At 42.0% G+C, this 14,972-nt stretch overlaps 1 protein-coding gene across 1 annotated transcript; it reads left to right on the plus strand.

Annotated features, from left to right (window-relative positions):
- Positions 1-2,864: 2,864 nt before the first annotated feature.
- On the plus strand, positions 2,865-13,045 carry MRPL35 (mitochondrial ribosomal protein L35). Its single transcript, XM_080814690.1, has 4 exons — positions 2,865-2,945; positions 8,402-8,591; positions 9,243-9,387; positions 12,690-13,045. Exons 1-4 carry the CDS (start codon positions 2,903-2,905, stop codon positions 12,876-12,878), a joined length of 567 nt encoding a protein of 188 aa, XP_080670816.1. The 5' UTR covers positions 2,865-2,902; the 3' UTR covers positions 12,879-13,045.
- Positions 13,046-14,972: the final 1,927 nt, after the last annotated feature.

Consider the following 14,972-nt stretch of genomic DNA (forward strand, 5'->3'; position numbering starts at 1 on the left):
GTCCTGGGATCAAGGCCCGAATCGGGCTCTCTGCTCAGCAGGGAGCCTGCTTCCTCCTCCTCTCTCTCTCTCTCTCTCTCTCTCTCTCTGCCTACTTGTGATCTCTGTCTGTCAAATAAATAAATAAAAATCTTTTTTAAAAAAGCAATGATTGTGGGTGCCTGGGTGGCTCAGTGGGTTAAGCCTCTGCCTTCGGCTCAGGTCGTGATCTCGGGGTCCTGGGATCAAGCCCCGCATCGGGCTCTCTGCATAGTGAGGAGCCTGCTTCCTCCTTTCTCTCTGCCTGCTTCTCTGCCTACTTGTGATCTCTCAAAAAAAAAAAAAAAAAAAAAAAAAGAAGAAGAAGCAATGATTGATCGTGGTGGTCAGAGCTTATATACTTACAGAGCTTATACCCACTTCCATACCCTAAAACCCAGAAGAACTAAAGGATAAAACATTCTCAGTTGGTTCTCAGGTGTGAACTGGGATTACTAGGAAGTCTGAGACCTTTTTGGAAGATCCATAAAAATCAAAACTACCTTCATAATATTAAGATACTATTTGCTGTTTTCACTCATTATCTCATAATTATACAGTAGAGTTTTTCCAGAAGCTAGGTGACAAGTGATGTCACAACATTGAATGCATGAGCAAATTCAATCCAGCTTTCCATTAAACCAGACCTTAAAGAGATTTGCAAAAAAAAAGGTTAATAGAATAAAACTCTTCTCACTAATTTTTTTATCTTGGAATATTTATTTTTATGAGCATATTTTTATTATAAAAATAATTGTTTTAAAATCAATTAGTATGATAGGCAGAATAATTATTCCCAAACATACACACATATTCCTAATCCCTGGAACCTGTGAATGTTAACCTTACATGACAAAGGAACTTCACAGATGTGATTAAATTAAGACTCTTGAGATGGGGAGATTATCCTTTATTATCTGCATAGGCCCAATGTCATGACAAGCATCCTTATGAGTAAAAGGTGAGGACAGGAGGGTCACAGTCAGAAAAGGATATGTGACAATGGAAGCAGAAGTAAGAGGGATATGACTACTGGCTTTTAAGATGGGTGGAGGCACAAGCCAAGGAACACCTGCAGCCTCTAGAAGCTAGAAAGGGCAAGGAAATAGATTCTCCCCTAGAGCCTCCAGAAGGTACCCTGGATATTTTGAAGATTTTATTTATTTGACAGACAGAGATCACAAGTAGGCAGAGACGCAGGCAGAGAGAGAGGGAAGCAGGCTCCCTGCTGAGCAGAGAGCCCGATATCCCAGGACCCCGGGATCATGACCTGATCTGAAGGCAGAGGCTTTAACCCACTGAGCCGCCCAGGCACCCCAACCCTGGATATTTTGATTTTAGTCTTGTGAAACCCATTTTAGACTTAAGACCTACAGAACTGTAAGGTAATTTGTGATGTGTTAAGCCACTATGTTTGGGGCAATTTATTACAGCAGCAACTGGAAATATAATTAAAAACACTTTGGAGTCCTCAGTTTTTAAGTACCTAAAGAGGTTCTAAGACCAAAAAAAGTTTGAGAAGCATTCCCTTAAATAAATCCTGTATCTTTCTGACCTGGCTCCCTCTCTTTTCATCTTAGCTCTTCATGTTCTTACTGCCAAGAATGACCTTGCCCTTGTTAAAACCCTCCCCGTTCTTTAAGATTCATATTATATTCTACCACCTCCTACCTGATCATCTCAGTCAGAAAGCCTTTTCTCCTTAACTTTGAATTACTCCTGTGGAGTGTTTATCTGCCTCGTATTTATGTTATATGCTTGTTTCCTTATTAAATGTGAACTCCGTGGGCGCCTGGGTGGCTCAGTTGGTTGGGCGGCTGCCTTCCGGCTGCCTTTGGCTCAGGTCATGATCCTGAACTTCCAGGATCGAGTCCCGCATCAGGCTCCCAGATCCTTGGGGAGTCTGCTTCTCCCTCTGACCTTCTCCTCTCTCATGCTCCCTCTCCCTCATTCTCTCTCAAATAAATAAATAAAATCTTTTAAAAAAAAAAATGTGAACTCCTGGAGACCAGTCTTGATCCTTAACCATTTAAACTAGTATATGGTGTCATTTATTATATATGCATGCAATAGCTTAGCCAACAAGGATGAGTGAGAGATTTGTTGTTTTCTGTTTGAACATTAGAAAAAGTGTATGAGGGGCGCCTGGGTGGCTCAGTGGGTTAAGCCGCTGCCTTCGGCTCAGGTCATGATCTCAGGGTCCTAGGATCGAGTCCCGCATCCGGCTCTCTGCTCAGCAGGGAGCCTGCTTCCCTCTCTCTCTGTCTGCCTCTCTGTCTACTTGTAATCTCTGTCAAATAAATAAATAAATAAAATCTTTAAAAAAAAAAAAGTGTATGATCACTAATTATCAAGAATAAAATAAGGAACATAGAATTATTTAGGAAGGATTGAGATGCTATTCTACCAAATGAAAATCAGTGTTAGTGATTACAAAAAATGTTTGTGATAGCCTTAGGATATTTACATCATTTAATTATGGTTGTCATTCAATTTATAAAAAATTTTTAATAAAATTGCTATGTCCCACTCATTTAGCCTATCCGCTACCAGCTTTGGAAGGAAAATAAGTTGTTTTCTCAAATTTAATAAAATGAGCGAAAAGAAATTGTGTTTCAAATTGTGTACTTTAAATAGATCTATCAATCAAATGCTCATTAAAAATTCAAGAGCCTACTAATATGCCAGACACTCTTCATAGGCACTTGTTTTGGAGCAGTGAAGAATAGCCTGGCATAGAGAAGACATTCAATAAAGGTTGCCTTGACCGTTCCTTTATTCATTTTTTTTTTTCCCTCCTTCTTCGACTTCACCCAAATTTCTTTTTCCCCTTTGCCCTGGAACTTTTAGAACCAATCCGGCCGCCGTAGGGCGGGGCTACAAGATGGCGGTCCCCGTCTTTGCTCGTGCCGTGAGAGCGGCGTCAGGTCAGTGGAAAACACGGTGTTCGATTTATCTCCTCATAGGAGGCGGGACTGGTGCAGGATGGAATAGGCGTTTAAGCGTAGAGGTTAACAGGAGGAAAAAAAAAAAAAGGCCAGAGGATTATTCCGCCTGTGTTCGGCCGGTCGCATCGGAGGTTCCGGACAACTCTTGGACCCTGGCGGACCTGGGTGTCCTCGGGTTTCCGCTTCCTTACCGGCTCCTGGCCATTCCGCCTTACCTAGAAAACAGACCAAAAGGACTGGGGCAGAGGAGGTGTGCGGAAGGAGACAGAAAAGTCCCTGCTAACCTCATTTAGAGGCTAGAACTCGCCACTCATGACATTTGGCCTTAAAAAAGTAATTTCTCTGAACCTCAGATTCTACAGCTCTAAAATGAGGATGACACTGTCTACCTGAGGACTAAATGACCTCATGCATGTAAAGTGCCCTGCATAGTGTCTGGCACACAGTAAGGTTGTATGTATGAGGTTCACACAATGTGCAGGAAATGTGGCGGGTTTTTGCTCACTCAGTCCCCCGCACAGAGGCAGTCATAAGGATTTCTCGACCGAGAGAGATGACAGGAGTGAACGCAATTAAATTGTTGACTTCGCTCTAAGGACTTCTGCAAAAATATTATTTAAATATGATAAGATTATCGGTAAATTACATATACACAAAATAAATTAGGATAAAAATCTGTGTAAGAATAGAAATAAAGAAAAAAGCTACAATGTAAAACTGTTACGGAGGAAACATGTTTATGGGGGTATTTTTTAATTGTGAAAATAATATAAAGAAAAATGTATGTAACATACATGAATGGTTTAACTCTAAAGAAAACATCTGTGTAGGGGCGCCTGGGTGGCTCAGTGGGTTAAAGCCTCTGCCTTCGGCTCCGGTCATGATCCCAGACTGCTGGGATCGAGCCCCGCATCGGGCTCTCTGCTCGGCAAGGAGCCTGCTTCCTTCTCTCTCTCTGCCTGCCCCTCTGCCTACTTGGGATCTCTATCTGTCAAATAAATAAATAAAATCTTAAAAAAAAAAAAGAAGAAGAAGAAAAGAAAAAGAAAACACCTGTGTAACACTGAGGGCAGGACTGAGAACACTACCGGGAACCTCTTCCCTACCTCTCTGTGCTTCTCCTAATCCAAATTCTCTCTTTCTGGGACGCCTTGGTGGCTCAGTTGGTTAAGCGGCTCCCTTTGGCTCAGGTCATGATCCCAGCGTTCTGGAATCGAGTCCAGTCTCGGGCTCCTTTCAAGCCTTCTTCTCCCTCTGCCTGCTACTCTCCTTGCCTGTGCTCTCACTCTCTCTTTCTGACAAATAAATACAAGAAAAATCTTTTTTAAAAATCCCTCTTTCTGCTAAATGTAAACAGCAGCCTCATTTCCTTGTTAACTTGTCTTTTTTTCTGTAATAGTTTTAACATCTATATAGGCATCTCTAAGTAATATGTTGTTTAGTTTTGCCTGTTTTTGTACTTTACATGAATGGAATCACACAGTATGTACTCTTGTGCCTTTTACTTTGTGAAATTAGTTCACTTTCGATGTAGCTGTAGTGCTTTCTTGTTCTTATATAATAATCTCTTATTCAATCACCCCACAATTCTCCGTTTGGGGATTGCTGGGCATTTGAGTGTTTTCAGTTTGGGGCAGTTAGGTCCAAAGCTGATATTCCTTGTGTCCTGGCACATGAGTGCAAGAGTTTCTCTACAGTGTGCTAGTGTATATACTTGTAAAACTGGCTGTGGAATTGCTGAATTAGAATATGTATATATATTCAGCATTGCCTGATACTGTGAAAGTGATGTGTTTCTTTAAAGTCACCTCAGGGGCACCTGGGTGGCTCAGTCAGTCAAACATCACACTCGATTTCAGCCCAGGACATGATCTCAGGGTCATGGGATTGAGCCCGGAGTGGGGCTCCACACTCAGTGGGGAGTCTGCTTGAGATTTTCTCACTTTCCCTCTCTAAGATAAATAAATGTTTAAAAAAAAATAGGGGTGCCTAGGTGGCTCAGTCAGTTAAGCATCTGATTCTTGATTAGCTCAAGTCATGATCTCAGGGTTGTGGTATTGAGCCCTATAATTTTTCAGAATGCTTTTAGAGGGTAAGGGATCAAAAAAGCTTGAAGACCACTACTTTAGACAGTCATACTCACTTCCTTCCCCAATCCCCATTGTTTTGATTCCTGCCACACAGAGCTGTTTGTAATTCCCCAAACATACTATCCCATTTTTTGACTCTTCACTAGTACACTCCTTGTTCCCTCTTCCTCTTATTCCTTCAGAACTCTGGTTTTGTTGTCAACCTCTTTGTTACAATATCTGTGTGCTCCATATAAGAATGTGTTTAGAGAAAGCCAGTGTGTATTAAAATGCCCAAACAGAGCAGAAGACTGAAGGAACAGTTCATTACTGCCCTTGATTTGTGTGCTACCCTTTTGTCAGTACATTCTGAGTTAGGCTGTGTTCAGTTTTTACAAGCTAAAACACAAGGCTGGTCCACCTGAGGGTATGGTGGATAAGGTCCTCAAGTTATTTTCTCAGAAACTGCTATCAAGCAAGATTCATCTTTCTTTCATTTTTTTCTAACCTCAGTGTATTTATCCTGGACTTTGTCTTATTAATTTTGATCCATTTTACCAAGATCACTTTGAGTCCAGATAGTCTTTGGATTTTGCTTTTATGCAGATTTGACAAATACGCTTTATGCAGCTTCAGGACCCTCATAAAAATCGTGGAAAATATAATCAGTTAGGGAGCCAAAAAGAGACTTTCATCAGAACAGCAATCAACTAACTTGGGGCTAGTTTCTAGTCAGCTTGGAATTTACCTAACTGTACTATTATCCTGCCCACATTTATTTCTTTAGAATATAAAGAAACCTTTTCACATGCCTTCCTAAAATCAGGATACACTGTGTCTAGACATTCCCATGATTCCCCAGGCTAGTGACTACATCAAACAATGGAATGAAGTTCTTTTTAAGGAACAATCACTCCCAGGTGACAATATAGATTTTTTTTTTGTATGCACTTCCTGTTTATCCATTCTCTCTTTCTTTTTTCTTCCTATAAATGAGCCTGTAATTTACCCATTTATATGTTCTAGACTCTTACCTGCTCATTTCCTTCAGGAGAGGTTTCTAAGAATTTCTGAGAGTTTTTGTTTTGTTTTGTTTTAACCAAGAGACCAAGTTCTGAGGACCTTGTGAAACTGATACATTTTCTTGTCTACTGTCCTCCTCTTCAGTTCACTTAATCTTTCAAAGATTATCTCTTAGTTTGTACTCATGTCTACAAATATTAACAGTTCTTTGAAATACAAGTTATTTATATCTGGAGACTTGAATGGTAGTAGAGAATTTCACTTCCAAGCTCCCAGAGGGGCTCTCTCAACAGTCTCCTGAATCTTGGATTTCAACTCACTCATTAATGTTTATATTACCCTTTCTAGTTTGAAAATTGTTACCTTTGACAGAGCACAAAAAACCAAAATGTGGGATGCCTGGGTGGCTCAGTCAGCTGAGCAGCTGCCTTCAGCTCAGGTCATGATCCCAGAGTGGAGGCCCTGCTCAGTGGGGAGTCTTCTTCTCCCTCCGACCCGCCCCCATCTTGTGCGCTCTCTCTCTCTCAAATAAATAAAATCTCAAAAAAGAAAAAGCTGTGGGTGCCTTGGTGGCTCAGATGGTTAAGCGTCTGCCTTCAGCTCGGGTCATGATCCCAGGGTTCTGGGATCGAGTCCCGCATCAGATTCCCTGCTTGGTAGGGAGCCTGCTTCTCCCTCTCCCTTTACTGTTTCCCCTGCTTGTGCTCTTTACTCTCTCTCTCTCTCTCGAATAAATAAATAAAATCTAAAAAGAGAGAGAGAGAGAGAAAGCTAGAATTTGAAGCTTCAGCTCCTAAAACAAAACAAAACAAAAACAAAATATGAGGGTGCCTGGGTGGCTCAGTTGGTTAAGCAACTGCCTTCAGCTCAGGTCATGATCCTGGAGTTCCGGGATCAAGTCCCACATCGGGCTTCCTACTCCGTGGGGAGTCTGCTTCTTCCTTTGACCTTCTCCCCTCTCATGCTGTCTCTCACGCTCTCTCAAATAAACAAATAAAATTAAACAAAACAAAACAAAATATGGGTTTTAAGGATTCACGCTTTCTCCTGCCATCTGTTAACATGCCATTTTTGCTAAGCATTTCTCTGCTCTTTACTATCTGCTATTAGCATTCATTAAATGATTTCTCTGTGCCAAGTGCTCTTCCTAGCGCTTTTCATGTTTTCTCTCATTTAATTCTTGTCACCTCCCCATGACTAACCCTATTTAAATTTGGGGAAACTGGGGCATAGAAGGGCTAAATAACTTGCCCATGGTCACAGAGTTAGTGAGTAGACAGTCCGACTCAAACACCAGCACTCCAGTCCCACACTACGCTGCCCCTCATTTGTTACATGAAATCAGTGCAACGGACAGTAAGGCAACAGTTCTAAGCCCTGGCTGAACTGCAGTCTCAGTGGTGGAACTTTTTATTTTTTTTGAAGCAACTATTGAGGTGTAATTTACATACCATAAAATTACCTGTTTTATATGTACAGTTTGATGATTTTTAGTAAATCTAATGGGTCATGCACCCATCGCCACAATCCATTTAGGGGGCATTTCCATCATCCTGTGGCACTTTTTCAGTGCACATTCTTGAGTACCACCCAAGACTCAGAATCTGAGTCGAGGCAGTGCCCTGTGAGTGATTCTGCTTTGTAGCCCTGGACTCTTACTTTGGCACTAATGCGAAGAATCGGTAAGGAGGGATGCCTTCAGTCTACGCCCCTAGGCCCCCCCACCCCATGAGGTGCCTCTGAGCTGCACCCAGGCATTGCCATACTGTCAGGCGAGCAGCGCTCTGCCTCTGGCAGGTCCCGTCCCCGCTCCGGGCATGTATTTGTTTCAGCCCCCCTTGCTTTTGTGGGTGTTGTTCATCCTACCTGGACTCTCTACCTTTTCCTCTCGTGGCCTGTTCATTTTCTAGAGGAGAGCTCAAGGACCTCTTTTGTTTTCTTTTTGACTCCTCTGGCCACCCCGTTGCCTCTGCAGGGAATGGCCAAGCTTTCTCGTCTCTGCCTTGCTGTTGCACTGTGTGCTAGGGAGCCCTGGCTCATCAGAGGGTAAGATCTGGCAGATGGGACTTACTGTTAACAACCATTTTGGTCCCTACTGTTGAACACAGAGCTAGGATGCATCAGAGTGGATTGTGGTGATGGTCGCACAACTTTCTAAATTTATTAAAAAGCAATGAATTACACAAATGGGAAATTTTGTGGTATGTAAGTTATACCTCAGTAAAGTTGGTAAAAAGCTCCACGGGGAGCCTGATACTCACCTTGTTTCCACACATTCGTTTTAAATATCTGGATGCGTATTTTGGAGTATTGTATTAAATAACTATGCTTCTTTCTTTACAGGAGTCTTACGGCCCCTGAACATTTTGGTGTCTTCAGCCTATCAAAACTGTGTCAGGAATGCCTGTCTCAGTTCTGCACTGTCCGCCCAACATTTTCGTTTTCTTCCAATGCCAACTGTTTCCTCTGCTCCCGGACTTAGCACATGTGTCAGAAACCTGACATGTGGGCATACTACAGCAATCCTCAACAGGTAGGGTGTATTTCAGTAAATGGGATGCTTAGACACAAATTGTAAAATGTTCCTGCCTGCAAAGACATCTTAGAAGCAGATGGTACTCTTGGTCTACCTGCAGTTTATTATGTAGACTTTGCCTGCTGGGGTGGGAGAATATGATTGATAGTCCCATATGCCTACGTGCCAGCAGCAGGGACTACCCTACAGAGCACATGTCCCATGTTCTAGATGTGGTTTCCTGGATGGAAGCTCTCGGCCAAGGCAGAGGGTGAACGAGATGCTCAGCATGCAAGGCTGGTATTCATTTAGTCGACAGATACTTAGTTAAGGACTCCTGGTGACCAGTTCTTGGCAGAAAGGATACAGAGATAAACTGAAGTCCTCAAAGGCTTGATAACCTAGTGGGCAGATAAGAAATCAGGTGATTAAAATAGATAGGATAAATTCTCTCATAGGGATTGAGGGGCTACTTGATGGAGGGGCTTACAAGTTGGTGATTGTAGCTATTCTTACTTACACTTAGTGTCATGGGTCATTTAAAGTAACAATGTATATTAAAGTCGGCTTTGTTCCAGCGGAACTCCACTTATTTCAAAGTATGGAAATGGCCTTTATCCTCCAATGAGTCTTATCGCTGAGTTAACATTTTTTTTTACTATATTTTAGAGTGGCCCCCTTGCTTCCAAATGTCCTGAAGCCACCAGTCAGAACGGTGACGTACTTCAGCTCCCGGAAGGGGAAAAGAAAGACTGTGAAAGCCGTCATCTATAGGTTTCTTCGACTTCATTCCGGCCTGTGGCTGAGGAGGAAGGTGAGTCTTCACACTGTCATTTGATTGAAAAAGGAGTGGGAGCGCCTATTCTTTGACGTCTCTTCCTCCCATTTGCCAATAGCTCTTACTGTGCTGTGTGTAACTACCAGCTTGGCAGGCATCCCTTAATGTAAATGAATTCGTAAAACAGTGTCACTCACAGTGGTAAATCCCCTCACTGCAGGACGTGTTCATCTCAGGTCTTTTACATGCTGGCCTAGCTGACAATCACCGGAAGCCACGTGACAGCCCCCACGTGTGCCAGCCTGTGGGGAAGCCCTCTCTAAGCCTAGAGCGTTGCAGCGGCAGAGTTGCCTTCAGCAGGGACTCTGTGGCGTGGCTTAGATTGGGGGCTGATGGGCTCTTCCGCCTACTTTGGATTGGATTCTCTAGGTGGTTTAGTCTTTTTTTTTTTTTTTAAGATTTTATTTATTTATTTGACAGAGAGATCACAAGTAGGCAAAGAGGCAGGCAGAGAGAGAGAGGGAAGCAGGCGCCCCGCTAAGCAGAGAACCCGATGCAGGGCTCTATCCCAAGACTCTGAGATCAGGACCTGAGCCGAAGGCAGGGGCTTAACCCACTGAGCCATCCAGGCGCCCCTAGGTGGTTTAGTCTTTATGACAGGGTATTAACCCCATATACATTTCTTTACCTTCATGATTTTCTGTCAGTGTGTGATTGGGGTCCATATCGAATGGAACCCGAACGCTTACTCTGGCCTGGGATCACAGCCTCTAAGGGGCCCTCTGACAAATTATTACTGCTCTGTCCTCTCCCACAGCACGTTGTGAGCGTGCGTCTGGGCTTTTCCACTCCCGTCTTTTATTCTCGGAAACAGAGTATCTGATTATTAGAAAGCAGCTGAAGACTAGAGTTTTGCAAAACCACCTTTGAGATTTGATAACTATTCAAATTCTAATTCCCTTTTACTACTCAGAAGCTAAATGATTCTTTAAAGATCAAAATTTGTTTCCCCATAAAAATAAAACACTTAATTGGTAGGACTTTCACTAGTTGAAAGGCTGAAAGGATTATCTCCTATCTTATAAACAATCCTAAATTTAAGGTAAATATGTTGACTGGAACTCTTAGCTCATTCCTCCTTCGGAACAATACCGTGGTAGTTCATTTCCTACACTAATAAACAGAAGCTCATGTAATCCCTAAGTAGCTGAACTAAGTGATTCACTGAATAGTTCTGAATTTTGTGAATTTTGGACCGTTGAAAAATTTCTTCCCCCTTGTTATCATAACTGATTATTTCCAGGTCTTCATCTGGCCTTAGATAAAATAAGCTGGGTGGGTTTTTTGGTTTTTTTTTTTTTTTGCCTTCCTGTCTCCATCCCTTATTGGGCCCTGAAACCCTCATGTTATTAAAAAGGACCTGATCAGATTCTACAGTCATAACGCCTAGTCCCCACTCAGGACCCAAAAGGTATTCTATATACAGAATGGACTGTTTCATCAAAATGTAATATTAAGAGGAAAATAAAAAAGCTGGGTGGGTTAATTTATATTAATGTATAAAAACTGAAAATACTTCCTGCAGCACAGTTTTATTCCTTCCCGTTTCTTTTTTTTTTTTTTTAAGATTTTATTTATTTATTTGACATACAGAGAGCACAAGTAGGCAGAGAGAGAGGAGGAAGCAAGCTCCCTGCTGAGCAGAAAGCCTCATGTGGGTCTCAATCCCAGGACCCCGGGATCACGACCTGAGCCGAAGGCAGAGGCTTTAACCCACTGAGCCACCCAGGCGCCCCCCTCCCATTTCTGAACCTAGAGAGTGTCTAAAAAGCTTCAAGCATTTTCACAGTGGTTGCATTCCACAGAATAATGATCAGAGGTCACTAGTAGTAATAGGCAGGACGGCAACTAACCCTAACTCTAATCCTAACCTGTAAGTCAGAGATCCACAGGAACCCAGATTGGCTTGCAAGCTAGAAAATTATTACACAGATATGGGGATTTGGGTTTGAATCTTTCAATTTAAATTATAAGCAAGGAGTAGAAAAAAATCTAATCCCTAGCATTTTAAAACCAGAACTCTTTTTTTTTTTTTAAGATTTTATTTATTTATCTGACAGAGATCACAAGTAGGCAGAGAGGCAGGCAGGGAGAGAGAGAGTGGGAGGCAGGCTCCCTGCTGAGCAGAGAGCCCCATTCGGGGCTCGATCCCAGGACCCTGGGATCATGACCTGAGCTGAAGGCAGAGGCTTTAACCCACTGAGCCACCCAGGCGCCCCCCAAAACCAGAACTCTTAAAGAACGTTAAAGAAATAAGAACGTTTCCTTATTTCTGAGGGTAACTGTACCCAAGTTGCTGGTCAGAGTGATGACACCAAGACATGTCAGAAACCCAAGGTGCCTTCTCAGCCCAGGGCTGTGGTTTTTTTGTTCAGTTAGTGTAGTGCCCTAGGGCGCCCTTGGCATGAAAGGAAGAGTTCTAGTCTCTCCTCCCCTATAACTTTCTGAGTGGTTTTTGCCACCTATTAACCTGGGTGGCACCTAAGATCTCTTCTAGTCTAAACAGACTATGGTTATAGATTTTATAGTCTATCTAATTTTTCTTCAGAAATTAATTTTTTTTCTTCCTTTTTAATTTAAAATTTAATTCTTCAAAATTAATAATGCTTGAATGGTGTATATGGTGGTTCTGGGTTAAACAGACGAGTTATCCATTCCTTCACCACTCCTTTGTATTCATTATTCCTTAATAAAGTACTTAGTACAGAAGTTGGTCCTCAGTGGAACAGAAGAAATGAAGCAGTCTACTTGAGAACTGGGTTTTGTCAGCCTTTGTAATACTTAGTCCCCTTAAATGAACATGAACGTTACCAACTAGCCAGGAATGCCCTTCTTCATCCTGCACATTTGGAAAAATCAGTGGTTAAGAACTCTTACTAGTTCTGTGACCTTGGCCTGCTACCGTTAACTTCTTTAATCGATGGCTATTTCTCTTTAATCTGTAAAATGAGAATAATAGTGTGTTGTAAAGTTAGTGATTATAATTATTTATCATTGCTCTGTACTTCGCCTACCACAAAGTCATTTGGCTTTATTTTCTGTGGTTCTAATTGAAATAATCTTTTATCAGAGTATTAAATTATTAATATGTCTTTTTCAAACTGTATGTGCTTTCTGTATCTACCCCTCACTGAGAATCACATCTTTCTGAAAAACATACCAGCCCCAGTAAGTCTCATCTTTGTTCCCACTGAGCCTATAAACCATGAATAGCGAAGATACCTGTTGTTTCCTATATAACATCGTGTTTTGAATGTCTTTTTAATATCATCTAACAGGCTGGTTATAAGAAAAAATTATGGAAAAAGACGGCTGCAAGAAAAAGGCGCTTGAGGGAATTTGTGTTCTGCAATAAAACCCAGAGTAAGCTTTTAGATAAAATGACAACGTCTTTCTGGAAGAGGCGGAACTGGTATGCTGACGATCCTTATCAGAAGTATCATGATCGGACAAACCTGAAGGTATAGATCGAAAGTTTTATGACTGCCCACCTACTGAATATGTATCTTCACATATATGATGTCTTTGCAAAATGGAATAAGTTCAAAACTTGATGTAAATTGTGCCAGTTGGTATGGAAACATACAGCTCCAACATTAAACTTATTAAAGTTTTAACACTTAATGGATCAAACATTTTCAAATTTGTTCAAGGAAATAGAAGTTTAAAATTGTTGATTATTTTTAACAAATGGTAATGGCTTAACTGGTTCCAATGAGGCTTAGTTAGGGCAGGCATAAGACCATAAAGCTAACATGTGAGCTCCAGCACTGTGACATCATTCTAAGTATATACGCCTGGGAACTCAGGAACCACCTCACCAACCCCACTCCACCCCCCCAACCCACATCTAACCCCCAGGCCTTAGGAAGAACAGAAATTTTACAGTGTTCCCAAATCCAGTGCACCTCCAAGGCCCTCAACAGCAGAAGATGCCAGATTTTTAGGCTTGGGGTCTGCCATGTATGCAACTCAGTTTCTGCCCCAATAATAACTCTGGCTTGCACCTCTCAGGTTGTTTTCTGCATCCTAACCCCCAACCCCTATCTCCAAGCTCTAAATGCCAAGAAGCTAACTGGGCCAGTCTGTCTCTTTACTTAAGACCAGTCTCATCAGGAGTCACTGACCCGTGTCAGGAGCCCACCCTGGCTCACTTGGTTGTTAGGCAGGTTCACATGGAGCAAAAAATAGTTACGTGAGCAGTTTTGTTTAGAGGTGAGCATGGGGTGGCAACACACAGAACAGATCTAGTATTCTAGGTTTAGTGTGTTCATAACAATTCTCAGTTTATTGGAACTGGATTTTTATAGAGAGACGAGTAAATGACATAGCTTTTCAGTATGCCCATTCACGAAACAGAAGAGGCTTTAGAAGTGCAGATACTTTTTATCCAAGTGTTGAAAGGCACTGTATTTTCCTTTTTTTTTTTTTAAGATTTTATTTATTTATTTAATTGAGAGATAGAGCATGCAAGCAAGGAGAAGGAGTAGAGGGAGAGGGACAAGCGGACTCCATGCTGAGCACAGGACCTGATGCCAGTCTTGGTCTTGACCCTGAGATCATAACCTTAGTCTAAATCAAGAGTAGGACACTTAACCGACTGTACCACCCAGGCTCTCCAAGGCACTGTATTTCCTAAAGCTAGTTTATCCCCCTGAGATTTCATATTTTAACCGTGAGGATAAAATATATAAAATACAAAGTGTCTTTCCAAAGATACTTTGTAGAACTAAGGGAAAACAGTCATTTTGGAAATGATGCAAGAGCTAAGCATTGTTCATTTGAAGAGGGTTGGATGAGAGGTTTTGAGGAAAATTCTGTTCACCGTGTGGTTAAAGCCCAGGGCATTGGTCCTCAGCTATCCCACCAGAGTCATCTGGGAACCATTTTCAAACAACATGTGAGCGCTTGGCCTGGTTGAAAAACCATTACAGATCTTAACCAACTTACGATGGGGCTACATCCCAATAAATCTATTCTAAGATGAAAATACTGTTAAGTTGAAAGTGCATTTAATACACTTAAACTATCGAACGTCATGGCTTAGCCTATTACCTTAGATGTGCTCAGAACACTTAAGTTGGCCTACAGTTGGGCAAAATCACATAACACAAAGCCTATCTTTTTTTTTTTTTTTTTTAAAGATTTTATTTATTTATTTGACAGACAGAGATCACAAGTAGGCAGAGCGGCAGGCAGGGAGAGAAGGGGAAGCAGGCTCCCTGCTGAGCAGAGAGCCCGAGATCATGATCTGAGCCAAAGGCAGAGGCAACCCACTGAGCCACCCAGGCGCCCCACAAAGCCTATCTCGTAATCAAGTGTTGACTATCTCATGTTTGTAGAGTACTGTACCGAAAGTGAAAAACAGAAAAAAGGTGTGTGTGCAGAATATTCGACTGTTAATCTGTCAGTTGTCTACCCTTGTGATTACATGGCTGACCGGGAGTCTCAGCTCATTGTCACCAACCAGCATCACAAGAGAGTGTCCTACCGCCTATTGCTAGCCCAGGAAAAGATCAAAATCTGAATTTAAAGTACGGTTGCTACCGAATGTGTCGCTT

This window comes from Martes martes (genome assembly GCF_963455335.1).
Source record: "Martes martes genome assembly, chromosome: 9".
Taxonomy (NCBI): domain Eukaryota; kingdom Metazoa; phylum Chordata; class Mammalia; order Carnivora; family Mustelidae; genus Martes; species Martes martes.